The sequence below is a fragment of the Arachis ipaensis genome, chromosome B09 (assembly GCF_000816755.2).
Source record: "Arachis ipaensis cultivar K30076 chromosome B09, Araip1.1, whole genome shotgun sequence".
In the NCBI taxonomy this organism is placed as follows: domain Eukaryota; kingdom Viridiplantae; phylum Streptophyta; class Magnoliopsida; order Fabales; family Fabaceae; genus Arachis; species Arachis ipaensis.
The window spans coordinates 3,947,258-3,961,602 of NC_029793.2; the positions used below are offsets into that span (position 1 = coordinate 3,947,258).

At 33.1% G+C, this 14,345-nt stretch overlaps 3 protein-coding genes and 1 long non-coding RNA gene across 4 annotated transcripts in view; 1 reads left to right on the plus strand and 3 right to left on the minus strand.

The window, feature by feature from the left end:
• LOC110262347 (F-box/kelch-repeat protein At3g23880-like) lies at positions 2,088-4,117 on the minus strand. Its single transcript, XM_016318465.2, has 2 exons — positions 2,457-4,117; positions 2,088-2,296 (listed from the first exon to the last, which is right to left on the minus strand). The coding sequence occupies exon 1, from the start codon at positions 3,754-3,756 to the stop codon at positions 2,482-2,484; it is 1,275 nt and encodes a 424-aa protein (XP_016173951.1). The 5' UTR covers positions 3,757-4,117; the 3' UTR covers positions 2,088-2,296; positions 2,457-2,481.
• On the minus strand, positions 5,192-6,517 carry LOC107614834 (F-box/kelch-repeat protein At3g23880-like). Its single transcript, XM_016316966.1, has one exon. It carries the CDS (start codon positions 6,515-6,517, stop codon positions 5,192-5,194), a length of 1,326 nt encoding a protein of 441 aa, XP_016172452.1.
• Positions 6,679-14,345, plus strand: part of LOC110266323 — a 20,229-nt gene continuing 12,562 nt past the window's right edge. Inside the window, exon 1 of the long non-coding RNA XR_002353578.1 lies at positions 6,679-6,692. This is a non-coding gene — a long non-coding RNA (uncharacterized LOC110266323). The remainder of the gene's footprint in view (positions 6,693-14,345) is intronic.
• On the minus strand, positions 7,648-11,029 carry LOC107618519 (protein NRT1/ PTR FAMILY 1.2). Its single transcript, XM_016320613.2, has 4 exons — positions 10,767-11,029; positions 10,465-10,682; positions 9,273-9,820; positions 7,648-9,031 (listed from the first exon to the last, which is right to left on the minus strand). Exons 1-4 carry the CDS (start codon positions 10,879-10,881, stop codon positions 8,068-8,070), a joined length of 1,845 nt encoding a protein of 614 aa, XP_016176099.1. The 5' UTR covers positions 10,882-11,029; the 3' UTR covers positions 7,648-8,067.

Below are 14,345 nucleotides of genomic sequence, written 5' to 3' on the forward strand. Positions count from 1 at the left end.
TTAGTAAAAGTATTACCATATTTAATTTAATTTATTTGTACATTAATATAATTGATTAAAAATGAATGATAAATAAAACTAGAAATAATTCAGAAATAAAATGACCGTAATTGCTGTAAAATAGATAATAGTAAGTTTTAGGGTATTATTTTATTTGGATTGTTAATTATTACAAGAATAGAAGGGTAAAAATAGGCATTGAAATAAATTTAACGATATTAAAGAGAATGAATTAATGTCTGTATTTAAAAGAAACAAAACTCTATCCATTTGAGAATTAGGTTTTGAAATCGGTAGTCTGTTTCCTATTTGAATTTTGAGGTCCAAATTATCCACCCACTTCTTTTAATAAGAAAACTATAAAATTTATACAAGGAACTTAACTTATATAAGAAAATTTTAACTATTATCCGGATAATTAAGGCATATAAGAATTTTGTTATTTGAGTCCTAATCTACACAGTGACTTATTGTTAATAATCTTGTTTAAACTCTTACCTTTTTCGTTCTTTTAAGCTCTTCAGTTATGAGGACACCCACAAAAAAAAAAAGACCTCAGTTATGTGATGTGCCTATGAAAAACTGTTGTTTTAATCTTCATGAATAACGAATAATATTTAATAAATGTATATATTCTCCCAGTATTTATATGGTTATGTGGCATTGTTTAATGTTGAATACCTTTTGTCAACATGACCACTGTTATCATTTCAGTAAGAAACTAAGAATAAACAAAAAAAAATAACAAACGGTACTTTTTCTTGAACATAAATTCCAATCTCACCTACTATCAATCAATCTAAACTTAAGAGTAAATGTGTACCTTTCAATAATTACATAAATTTCTCATATAACTTTTTCATATCAAACGCCACATTAGGGAGATGACTTAAGATAAAAGTTTTACACTCTTTTGTTTCAATAGCTAATTTTTGAATTGTGGTTCTTGTTCTTCTGAGATTTTATACTTTATTGATAGTTGGCTAGACGATTACATGTGAAGGATTTTGATCGATAAAAGGTTTTGATCGAAAAAAGAGTTGATTGTGATCAAGTAAAATGTCAGAGTACAGAGTGACTAGCGAAGGAACGGGAATGGATCCTCTCAATTTTTTTTCTAACTTGAGAATGTAAAATGTAATCTCTTACTATTAATTTTATAAGTAAGATTAAGAGAAGGCACGGGAGAAAAAACATTGAAAGAATATAGATCACACTTTACTCCCTCAATTGAAAATTTTTTTTTTGAAAAGATCCATACCAGTGGAAGAACTAACCTTGATCGAGTTAAGCACCGACAAATAAAGTGTATCAGTATACATTTTCCTTTCTCCTAATTAATATGTATTTTACTATTTTCTCTACATAAATCTGTTTCGCCATTGCCACAACATTAGCCTTTTAGTAATTAGATGTAATGACTATTGTGTTAAGCTAAATTGCTTATCTATGATGTATCTTTTGTGGTTAAGTTGTTTAACATTGTTCATAATGTGAATGTTCATTCATGGTAATTTCATATCATGTAAGTTCTTCTATAACGGGGAAAACTAAACGTTCAAGAGAATTTTGACGAAGTACAAAACAACTAAAAAAATTAAGATTCCGATTCCAAGCCTATCCACTGAACTTTCAAGTTCATTAGCAACGTACGAAGGATTCTAGTTAATTATTCATCATAACAAATCAATAAAGAGGAAAAAGTGTATAACTGCATCAACGGGTTTGCTTCGGTTTTACCAGTATAAGATTGATTGAGGATGATTTTGCGTCCAAAATTCAAATATTTTCATACTATAGATCATACATGTATTGCTTATTTCTTATCCAATGGACAAAACCAGTTCTAAGTAACAACCCAAAAACCAAAATGTTGAAAACCAACAAGGAAGAACATAATATGAAACTGTAGTCAATAAATTATGGGATATTACAGTTTCTATTTTCTTTCTTCCCTTAATTTAACCCTAAAAATGATAACTTGTCATATAAAAATAGAACTTGATACTAGAAAAAATTAACTCTAATTGTAAATGAACACCAGTAAATGATAGTCATTCATTAATATCCTAAATAAAGCAGAAAAATTGCTGTGACATTGTGATTTAGCAATGGGGAACAATAATGTCAGCAGAAAGTATAGTTTTGCAGCCCTACACCAAGTCTGAAAAAACTATATAAATAAATCATTCAACTAGAAGAATAGCTAGAAACTAAATAGCGGGGGGAAGCCTTTACCAATAGAGGAATTCACATGGAAGAGGTTGCAGACATGGGTTAATCCTACAAATCCAGCCTGTGCATGTGAATATGAAATTGGCAATAATCATAACAGGTAGTATACTTTTGTAAAAAACTAGATAAAATAATCACTAAATTAGAAAAGCAATAAGAAGAGATAAATTCTCAAAAGTCAAAACTCATAAAGAAGGCATAGGAGTTGACTAGAATCAAACCATTATTCAGAAGACAGCTTGTCCGTTAGCGTTTGATTAACTGAATTTGGGATGAGCTATTTGGAAGGCCAGGATACGGTGGTGAAACTAAGCTTTCGTGATAAATAAAGACGGACAATCCTATTGAAGGAGTAGGTTTCAATACAGGAAATTCAAAGCTACCATTATCCAAATTATACAGAACTATCCTTGAAGTTGATGCAACCCCTACATGAATATTGTTTCCCCGGATAACTTTCCTTGAAGTTGATGCAACCGCTACAAGAATATTGTTTCCCCAGGTATACAATGGACGTAAATGATAATCAGTTAGACGCGGAAGGGAGGGGATGATGGCCAATTTAGTCCAAGATTTAGGCACTCCATACTCCTTCATGATCCACATGAACCAATGAGTTTTCTCATGATTATAACAATATGCAAGGCAGTTCCTCAGCTCACATAACCGTGGGACGAAGAAGATTTTATCATCCGGATCACTGAGGGGCAGGGAAAACTCACTAAAAGTCTCCTTCACCAAGTCAAGGGAAAAAACCAAGCAACCCAGGATGGCATGTCTACGAATCCAGTTAAGAGTGGCGGTGCCAGGCACAAATACCCCTTTATCATCACCCATTATGCTATTAAATGGGATCTCTTGAATGGCTCTATTGGAAGGGTTGCTGCAAAATGTATAAATTCTAGTTATATATTCCCCCATGTGATTTACAATCCCAACAAACTTGTACCTGTCATTCACATGATCATAGCCGAAGCCGCAAACCGATAAGAAATCCCCACATTCCACCGATGGGGGTGTCAATAATCCAGTACAGGGATTACACAACCTGACAAAGGTGTTGATGCCATCAACATCAAACAGCAAGCACAGCAATCCATTGCAAGAGCCAATAACCTTGTAGTTACGTCTCTCCTCGAAGAGAACGACTTCCGTAGGTTTGGAAGGGTTCTCGACCAAGGAGCGTAAGGAGAAATCTCCGAATCCGTAGTGGCAACTATGATAATAAGCAACTCGTGGCCCACTCAAACTTGGATCCCCGGTGGTTGAACGTTGAAGATGGTCTTTGGCGAATTGAGAGCTGAAAATTAGGGTTTTCCATGAACTGCACACTCTCCGTAACCGAAACACTGACCTTGCCGGAAGCCTCAACAAGATTTCCCTAATGAGTTCATCCGGAAAGAACAGCAGCGGCTGCGATTGCGTTACCGTTGAAGACAGCAGCCATTTTGGGGCGCTTATGGTGACTCTTGAAGGCTTCCTCTCCCTCTCCCTCTCGTAATAATCATGTGGCTGCTCCATAACAACTTAAAGAGAGGTTAGCGGCGGCCACGACGGCGAAAAGGTTTAGCTTCACAAACTTTGAACTTACCGACTGCACTATAGTAGAGTATCTACTTGACTATTTCCAATTGAGAAAGTATAGGAACCAATGACTTAAGCGTACAATGTGTATAATGAAGGTTTAGAAAGTATTAGAGATATGATTATTAGTGTTACATTGTCCTGTCAGGTTATATTTTTGGGATGAGTGGTTTCAGGACCTGGTACTAGAGTTCCAGATTTGGAAGGTCAAGAGTTTGAACCTTACTGAACCTAAAATTAACTTTTTATATTCGGATGATTATTCTGGATAGTATAGGTGATGTTCATTTTATTTCTAAACCAAAGATTTGTACGCTTAAAATTTTTTATTTGAATATTTTATATACAAATATTTTAATTTATCTACTATTTTCAGTTTTATTACTAAAATTTTATCAAACATATTAAAATAATAAAAATAATTTTTTTATTAAAAAAAATCTTTTTCTATAAATTTAATTTCAACCAAATAAATTCAAAGTGAATTAACCATCTCGAACAAGTAAGAGCATGGTGGATATCCGTACACTCGGATAATATTGTTATTCTGATTCAAAATTATTCATCATAGTCATAACTCTCACAATGATCTAAACTCTATCACTCTCGTATAATTCATTTGATTATGTCTCTCTTGATTTCAGTATATAGTATTACTCAATTCATTTGATTATGTCTCTCTTGATTTCAGTATATAGTATTATTCAATAGCAAAGCTTCAAATAAGTTTTTTCTCTTTATTTTACATGTTTAAATATCTTTGATTTTTTTATTAATGGATTTGAGTCAAATTGATTCATGCACTCTGCATAAATCTTGTTTCATTTTTCTTTAAAATTTCTAATATAAAATTTGATGACAGAAAGAGATTGAATTGGATGCGAAGGTTGTAGGAAAAAAGGATGGGTTGACTTCTGTGATTATGTACGTAAGAAAAAAGAATAAAAATCAGTTCTAAGTATCAATGGACAAAACCAGTTCTAACTTCTAAATAACAATGCAAAAACCAAAATGTTGAAAACCAACATGGAAGAACATAATACGAAACTGTAGTCATTAAGTTATGGGATATTACAGTTTCTGTTTTCTTTCTTCCCTTAACTTAACCCTAAAAATGATAACTTGTCATACAAAAATAGAACTTGATACTAGAAAAAATTAACTCTAATTGTAAATGAACACCAATAAATGATAGTCATTCCTTAATATCCTAAATAAAGCAGAAAAATTGCTGTGACATTGTGATTTAGCAATGGGGAACAATCATGTCAACAGAAAGTATAGTTTTGCAGCCCTACACCAAGTCTGTAAAAACTATATAAATAAATCATTCAACTAGAATAGCTAGAAACTAAATAGGGCGAGAAAGCCTTTACCAATAGAGGAATTCACTTGGAAGAGATTGTAGACATGGGTTTTTGATGACTTTGATGAGTTTGATCCAACGCATTTCAGATGTGCTACTTAGAAGACCACAGTGTGATGGAGAAACCAAGCTTTCATGATAAACATGGAATCGCTTCGCCGCCATCGAGTGCTTAGACAAAGGAGCAACTTTCATCATGCCATCCCTGTGGCCATCAATGACAGGGAACTTAAAGTTGCCATGGTTTAAGTTATACCTAATTATTCTTGAATAAGGAGAAGCAGTCCCCAGAAGAACATCATTTTCCCAAAGATACAGAGGAATAACGTGTATGCTAAGGTACTGTGGGATCATGGCCAATTTAGTCCAAGATTCAGACACTCCATACTCCTTCATCAACCACACAGGGCAATGAGTTCTATGTTCACAACAAATTGCAAGGTAGTTCCTCAGCACACATAACTGCAGGATTTTGAAATGACAATACATATCCCTATGATTAGGCGGGGAAAACAAACTATGAGTCTCCTTCTCCAAATCAAGGGAAAGAACCATGGGATTAAAAGCACCATCACCTGGAACAATCCAATTAAGAGTTCCGCTGCCGGGGACGAATACCCCTACCTTATTCTCTATATATCTGGTCTTAAATGCCATATCCTGAATCTTTCTCCATGAAGAATTCAATCCAAGTGTATATATAGTGGTTGCAGATTTATGAGGTTTTAGTGTTTTCTCTTCCTCATTTACAATTCCAACAAGCTTGTAACTGTCACTAACATGGTCATAGCCGAAGCCACAAACATTCAATAAACCCTCAAATTCCAGTTCTTGAGATGTCAATCCAGTGCAGGGGTTCCACAAGATGACATTCACACGGTTGTGGATCTTATTATGATCAGCATCAACCAAGCAGAGTAATCCATTGCATGAACCAATAATGTTGTAGTCACGTTTTCCCTCGAAGCAGACCCCTTCTGTAAAAGGCTTCTCGAACACGGATCGTACGGAGAAATCTCCGAATTGGTTGTGTTTATGCCACCATCTAGGATAAGCGATTCGTGGCTCGCTCAAGCTTGGTTCTGCGGCGGTGATTGAACGGCGAAGATGATCGCTGGCGAATCGGGAGCTGGAAATTAGGGTTTTCCATGAACTGCAGACACTCCTTAACTGAACAAGCAACCTCGCTGGAAGCCTCAGCAGGATTTCGGTGATGATCTCATCAGGAAGAGATGGCGGCGGTGCCGCCGAAGGAAGGAGATGTTCCGCGGTGGTTCTTAAAGCCTTCCCCTTCCTCTTGATAACGTCGTCCTCATCGCGTGGCTGCGACATTGCTCTTCCTCCCATCCTCTGTAATCTGCACTGAAAATTCCAATCTCTTTGGAGCGTGTAGGGGTGCCTTTTTGTAAATTTTTAATGTTACTCAAGATTAGAAATTAAAATGATAAAAACGTTTTAAAGAACTTTTAAAGTTTTAACATGTGATAAATAAGGTGGAAACTCAAGTGTGGTCGATTCACGTGAAGTTGATAGTTGAGAGCAATTAGATGATTTGACTGATTTGATTAAATTTTCATCTAACGATTCTCAGTCTAAGCTATCAATTTCATATGAAGTTGACTGCACTCGAGTTTCCACCGATAAATAAATTTAGTTTTGATACGTACAAAAGTTTTACACGCATTCAATTACGTAACACAAAAGTAATTACTTTTTATGTTGACCACGTCTCCATAAATAATCATAAAAAAATGAATATAGTTATATATATTTTATATTNTTGGTGGTAAATTTTTGGTAAAGCTTTGGCATGGTTGTTTTAAAAAGTAGTAACTTATTTTTAAAACTTAGATAGTTAATTCTTCTATGACACTATTTTCGGAAACAACTGACTAGTTACCTTTTTAAAAACTATTAGAAACTAATTGACATATCTTTTTATTTGTGTATGATAATTTGGGAGATACGCTTTAAACAAAGCTGTCTAATGTCTAGCGTTCAGGTCACATTTATAAATTTAAATCCAAATTTATTATCTATGATCAGTCTTTTATGCAGTTAAGTTGTTAAGATTATGCATTTTGCTCAGGAATCCAAGCCTTATCCCACTGAACTTATTTCGTTGGAAGAAACCAATCAATGTATCATTTTGTTGCGCTAACTGAGGCTTCGTTTGGTAAAGTTTTTCGAAAAGATGTTTATGTTCGTTTTATATTTGGTAAATCAAAAAGTTTATTTATTTGTTAATTCTAAAATCTTCTAACTACTATGGAGTATGGACCCTTTAGATGTTAGCCAGTTCTGCATAACAACCTGGAACCAAAATGTTGAAAATCAACATGGAAGAACATAACATGAATCATGAATGGATAATCATTAAAATATGGGATATTATAGTTTCTATTTTCTTTCTTCACCAAACTTTACCCTAAAACAATAACTTGTCATCTAAGATTATCATAAGTTCAGAACTTGATACAATTACAAGAAGATCAAATGAACTCTCATAGTTTCATACAGCAATGAGTTCTAAATAATCTATAAATCTATTCTTTTTCATATCATTGAGAGATCATCCTAAAACAATACAATTTCTCTATGGAGTAAATTTGAATCTTTATTACCTTCAGGCATACCTTACATATCTGCATCCATAACCTGCTTAAATCTATTACTAGCCAAAAACTTGAAAACAAAAATAAGGCTATCCAAATTGGTTGTTGCTCCCCATATAATACACCCTTTGATCAACTATAAAACAATTCAACTAGCCAACTAATCCTTGCTTTTCCTTAATTATCATCATGAACCCAAACTTCACTTCTTCTATATTTCACATGAATTTAGCTGACAAAATAAAGTGACATATTATTGGCTCAACCTTAAGTACCTTTATGAACTTGACCACCATGACCAAATTCAGTTAACTCTTTCTCATTTGGTTCAATTTCCTCACCCCCATTCCCCAATTCACTTCCTTCAATTGAACCCTTTTCATCACTTACCTTTGATACTACTTGATCAGATGTAGGTCCATAAGCCCAACTACACAACAGATAATACAATATATTAACAGCACTAATTGAAGCAAGAACCCAATAGTACTTATCATAATGACCCTTGTTAATGTTATCTGAAATCCAATCTTCTTTTCCACCTCTAGAAGTGAGGTTTTGCACCATGCTGAATACTAAGGAAGATACCACATTCCCTGCAGCCATTCCCAATCCGACAAGAGACGAAGCAACACTTGACATAGTCTTAGGAAACTCTGTGTAATAGAACTCATTCTGGCCTATTGCATTGAATGCTTCAGCTATGCCACCCAAGATAAGTTGAGGGAAAAGCCACATTGCTGACATCTTTAACACTGCATGAGGATCATTAATGTGTCCTTCCTCGATTGCTCTTCTTCGCCTTGTGGTCTCGACGGTAGCACCGGCTACAAAGTGGAGAAAAGAGAAGAACAGGCCTAGTCCTATTCTTCTTTTAGCACTTATCCTAACTTGTTTCCCTCTGAGCTTTGATGCTAGAGGAATAATGGCACGATCATAGAGAGCAATCCATAAGAATATTGTAACTATCATGATCACACTAAAAGAACCTGCTGGAACTTCAAAGTTTGAAGTGATGTGTCTGTTGAGTGATTTTGCTTGCAGCAATCCAAATGAGCCTCCAATGCTAAGAGACATCATGATCCCTGTAGACCATAGAGGAATGACTCTGATGATAGCTTTCAGCTCTTCTACTTGATTTACTGTGCAAAGACTCCATGGATTTAAGGCCAAGCCATCAGAAGCTATGTCATTTTCTGGATCTCTAATGAGGCATGCTTTGTTCAGAAACCTGAAAAGCACACAAGGCAGTGTCACATGTTCAGTAATTTAGTCTTAGATCACTGATTTAGTGAGTTAACTTCGCATCCCAATGCATAGACACGACACAATGACAGTGTTTGATCTATGTAGCCGATTCCACTTAGAGGGAAAAAGGCATTGCTAAGAAGAAGAAATGCACCCTTACTCTCAAACTTAAGAAAAAGCTCACTTTAGAGGAGTTATATTAAAGTGAATATGTGATTTTCTACCTTAGTTTATCAGATGGAACAACAAATTCAGAGTCCTTCTTATGATGATACATTCCGGCTGAGCTCTGAGATGGCAATGGAAGCTTCCTGTTCTTATAGGATGCCACGATCACTCGAGCAAAGCCGGTGATCAAGCTTCCTTGTATCTTATTCTTGATATAAAGTGGAGAAGCAAGGAAGAAGAAGATAGTAGACATGAGCATAAGTGCTGCAGGAACACCAAAACCAAGTTTCCATCCAAGATGATCTTGGATATATACAATGCCAGTGAATGCAATTATGACAGAAATTGATGCTGAAGCATAATACCAACTGAAGAAAATTTCCAAGGCTCGTTGGTTATTGGGGTTGTCCTTTTTATTCACTTGGTCTGCACCAAATGCTAGGGAGCATGAAAGGCCTCCATTTCCAATGGACATGAGAGCAAAGGCTGAGAGTAACATTGCCATTTGTGGACTCGTCGCCGACTTACATTTTCCGGCTGCTGGATTGCAAGGAGGAGGCCTTGCCTGAGGGATCATGGCAGTTAGCCACATGAGTGCCAATCCCTGCAACAAAAGGAAGAAAAAAGATTATGAATGTTTTCAACATTTCTGAGGTGATTAGATAAGTGAAAACTGAAAAGTTAGTATTTAGTCTTTGTTGGAGAATTAGTACATTGAAATAGTGATCTTGTCTTCATAATAAATATTTTTATATCATGCAATCTTATATAATTTTTATTCATACCTTCATTTCATGAAACTCTGATCTTTGATAACAAATAACAGAAAACAAAAATATTTATATTGCTATCATGAACAAATTTTGAGTACCCTCCATGCCCTCTAAGCATGATTCATTTGACATATTGTTTAACATTAAAGAAAACTACATCTGTTTTTCAACTATGCCAAGGGTAATTTCAACTACCTTCCCTCTTTAATTTATTTTCTTTCTATTTTGGGAGATCTAAATTAAACTAATTAAGTGCAAAATCACAAAATAAGTTGATTCAAAATCTTATAATGTCTCACTTAATCCGAACTTACTAATGTAAGACCAAACTACTTACACTTGAATTTCCAACACTATCCTTCCCTCCTCACTAAATTTCTTTTCTTACATGATAATAATTGAAGGGCAAAAAGGACAATTATTGAACTCAAGGATTATTGATTGAACTCATAAGGTTGAAAAAAGGATTATTTACCAGAAAAGTGATTATGGATCCTAATCCAACAGCAAGGAAGCGACCCAAATAAGAATCAGCAATGAAAGCACCAACCACAGGTGTGAAATGGCTTGTTGCCTGTGATAGAAGGAGTATCTGAGTTGCTTTGTCCAAATGGAGCTTGTAACTCCCCATCAAATATAACACCATGTTTGGCAAAAGACCAATTGTTGCAACACTTGCAAGTGCTTCATTTGCTGCCATTATTAACATAAACCAAACAAATTAAAAAAACAAATCACATAACATAATAATTATGTTAAGTTGTAACTTGTAAGTACCTATGATGAAAGGCATGGTAACAAGACCACCCTTCTTCTTTTGTGGTTGTGACATGTTTTGATGAGAAGCCATTTCCACTTCACTTGTGGAATGCTCAACTTCTTCCTTCTCCATTGAAAAGTTGTTTCTACTTTCTTGTGGAGAAAATCTTAAATAGAACTTGACATGCAGCAGAGATAATTAAAAGGAAGAAAAAATAATTTGCTTAATGAAGTGTGATGTCATAGCTTGTGTAATGAGTGGGAAATGGGAAAGTGAAGAATGATAATGATAAGCGTGTGTGCATAGATAACACAGCTCAAGTAGTGAACCACCTTTGGACCATGTTTGCGTCTTGTCCCAACATTATTCATCAATTATTACTAATTAATAAATTCATTAATTAAACTAGGATACATACATTTTGGAATAATCTATCATGGGGTCATCTATTTCAGATTTTTTTTTTTTTTTAAAAGAGAGATTTAGCTAACGATAAAATCTATGATACTAAATTACTAATAATAGAAAGTTTGACATTTCTTTTCAATAAATACATTGAAAGTTAAACTATATCTTTTAATTTTTGGGATAAAATTTTTCAAAATAGAAAGTTTAATTACTCTGTTGGTCCTATAATTTCGTGAAATTTTTAATTAGGTCCCTATACTTTTTTTCTTTTTAATTGGGTCCCTGTACTAATTTTTTTTTTCAATTAAGTCCCTCTTAGTAGTAATTGGCTTAATTTTATAGGGACCCAACTAAAAAAAAAGAATTGATATAGGGACCTAAATAAAAGGAAAAAAAAAAGTGTAGGGACCCAATTAAAAAAAAAATTTAGTGTAAGGACTCAATTAAAAAGAAAAAAAAGTATAGGGACCTAATTGAAAATTTTGCGAAACTATAGGGACTAACAGAGTAATTAAACCAAAATAGAATTATAGAAATCTTAACAACCACTTTAGCAAAGACCCATCTAAAAAAATAATTTAACAAAAATATTATTCGTACACAAAAATCAGCTATTACAATCTGTTACCAATGTATTTATATATAAATATATATGTGGTTTAATTTATTTTTAATGTATATTTATATTCTAACATATATTTTATACTGATGGCTAATTTTGATGATTAATTTTAGTGTATATATAACATAATCCATAATTTAAATACATAAATAAGAGAAGTATTCAAATGCAACTAATATCTTAAAATAATAAACATGTTCCACTTTTTATTTAGAAATTACTTGGATAGAAGATATTTAGGAGGATAGTATTACACGATTAAATATTTGTGTAAAACAAATTTTGGACAAAGAGTTTATTGAAATTAAATAAAAAATAATAATTTAGTTTATAATGGAACATATATTTTAAGTTAATACTAAGAGTTTAATTTTGATACGTCAACAGTATAAAATATTTTATAGTTTATATTCAAATTAAATGAAAAATAATAATTTAGTTTATAATGGAACATATATTTTAAGTTAATACTAAGAGTTTAATTTTGATTCGTTAACAGTTTAAAACATTTTATAATTTATACAATCATTCGATTACATCTGTTTTTTTTTTTAATAAACATTTACAAAGTCAATGTACAAAATAATTATTTTTACTAATGTATCATTATGTGATTAGATTCACACGTAAAACTATTTAATATTGACAATGCATCAAAATTAAATTTTAATATTAAATAAACATCGAGTTTGATAAAATCAATATCATTAATTCTATATTGAATTTTGCTTTAGAACAATAACCACCAAGTCGTAACATACATCTTTTTACAAAATTTTAACACATTTTTAGATTATTTTGTGTCAATTATGTGATGTTTAATTTCCTATTTAAAAGATGAAAACTCTTTCAAAAAATAAAATTTTATTTATTTTATATATTAATATGAACAATAAACCGATGAAAAAAAATGTAAAACTATAAAGCATGAATATGAGACATGAGACATGACACCATATAAGAATGAAGAGAGTACTTTTTAGGATAAAACAATTAAGTACTCTCTTCTAAATAAAAAATACTCTCTTCATTTATAAGGATGCCAAATACATAATGTTGTTCCCCAAAAAATGTCAAAAAGAAATTTTGCTTCTTTACATACTATCCTGTAGATTGAATGCCATCTACTGCTTTCCTGCACTACTGCTGTCTGCTTCATTATAGAGACTTTACAAATCAGCATTAAAATTGTTGACAATTTTTTCTTGTGATATTCAATTAATCATTATTTGCAGCCTCAATCCTTATGTTGGTAACTAGCAATGTCAGCAGCAGAGGTACCAATATAGTCATAATGTTCAACACAGCGCGATCCTCGTAAGAGGACTGTATACGGAAGTGCAATCAGATGATCCTGCAAGAGTGTCTCAAAATCTGGAAAGTCATGGACATTGATTCCAATAAATGGAACCAGAACATCTGTCAATTTCTTAGCTTCCTGAATCAAAATCTCACGATCAGCAATAATGGGGTTACTCCACTTGGCTAAAACCATAAAGAATGAATCAGACATTAGCAGGTCTGGAAGTTGGGGATCAAGCTCTTCCCTGTCTTTAATAACTCTCTCCGTCTTTCTGGATCCTCATATGGCTTCTCGTCTTGCTCGTTATCCTGTTCGTTGGAAGGGAATTCTGGATATAACCCTTCTTCTTCAGAAGAGCCCTTTATTATTTAAATCATTTTTTTATTTGTAATTTTTGTTATATAGTGAGAGTACATAATGAGTACAGCGTAATATCTCAACAAATATTATTTATATAGTAGGAGTACATAAGGAGTACATAGTATATAAGGGATAATACCCCTCAAAGCTGGTTGCTTGCCGATGAGGGCAATATTTTTGCCAATTCCCAACACATCCTCATCACTTATTTAATGTGAAATCACTTTGTCAAGAAGCAATAGTTCAAATGGCATAGTCTCTCCATACTCAATTAAGAGGTCGTGGGTTTGAGTTTCTATATCTTCGATTAAAAAAAAATACAAATCACTTTTTTTTTGTAGCACGAATGTCAACAGAAAATCTTATTAATATAAAACTATATATATATATATATATATATATATATTGCGCTGCACTTGATTGAAAAGTTTGAACCCGATTTAGTGGATCCACTGGTTTATTGTCACTCAGCTTGTGCCCTAGCAACAAGCCTACAATTATTGGGAGTCAAACATTATATTATTCAAAATCTTCTTGATTGGTTTCAGATTGTGGATGGGAACATACAAATCCAAATATGCAAGTGGAGTTTTTAGATTAATTATTTATTTATTTCTGCTTCTATAGCCATTGCACGTTTCTCTTTTCATTTTATCATAATCAAGTTAAAGTAGTTTGTATGTGTATACCAAAAAAATAATCATCAAAAGGACTCTAATGTTTAAGATATTAATCTTCATATGTATATAGTTGAATTTACGATTTTTTATTTTAAAAAGTTATTTATTTAACAACCTAAATTGAAATACAGAAATTTATGTGTGTGTGAGTGTGCGTTTTTTTTTTTGGCCAAGTGGTATTTACTCTTCGGATATATTCCCATTGTTTAATCTCAAATCAGTG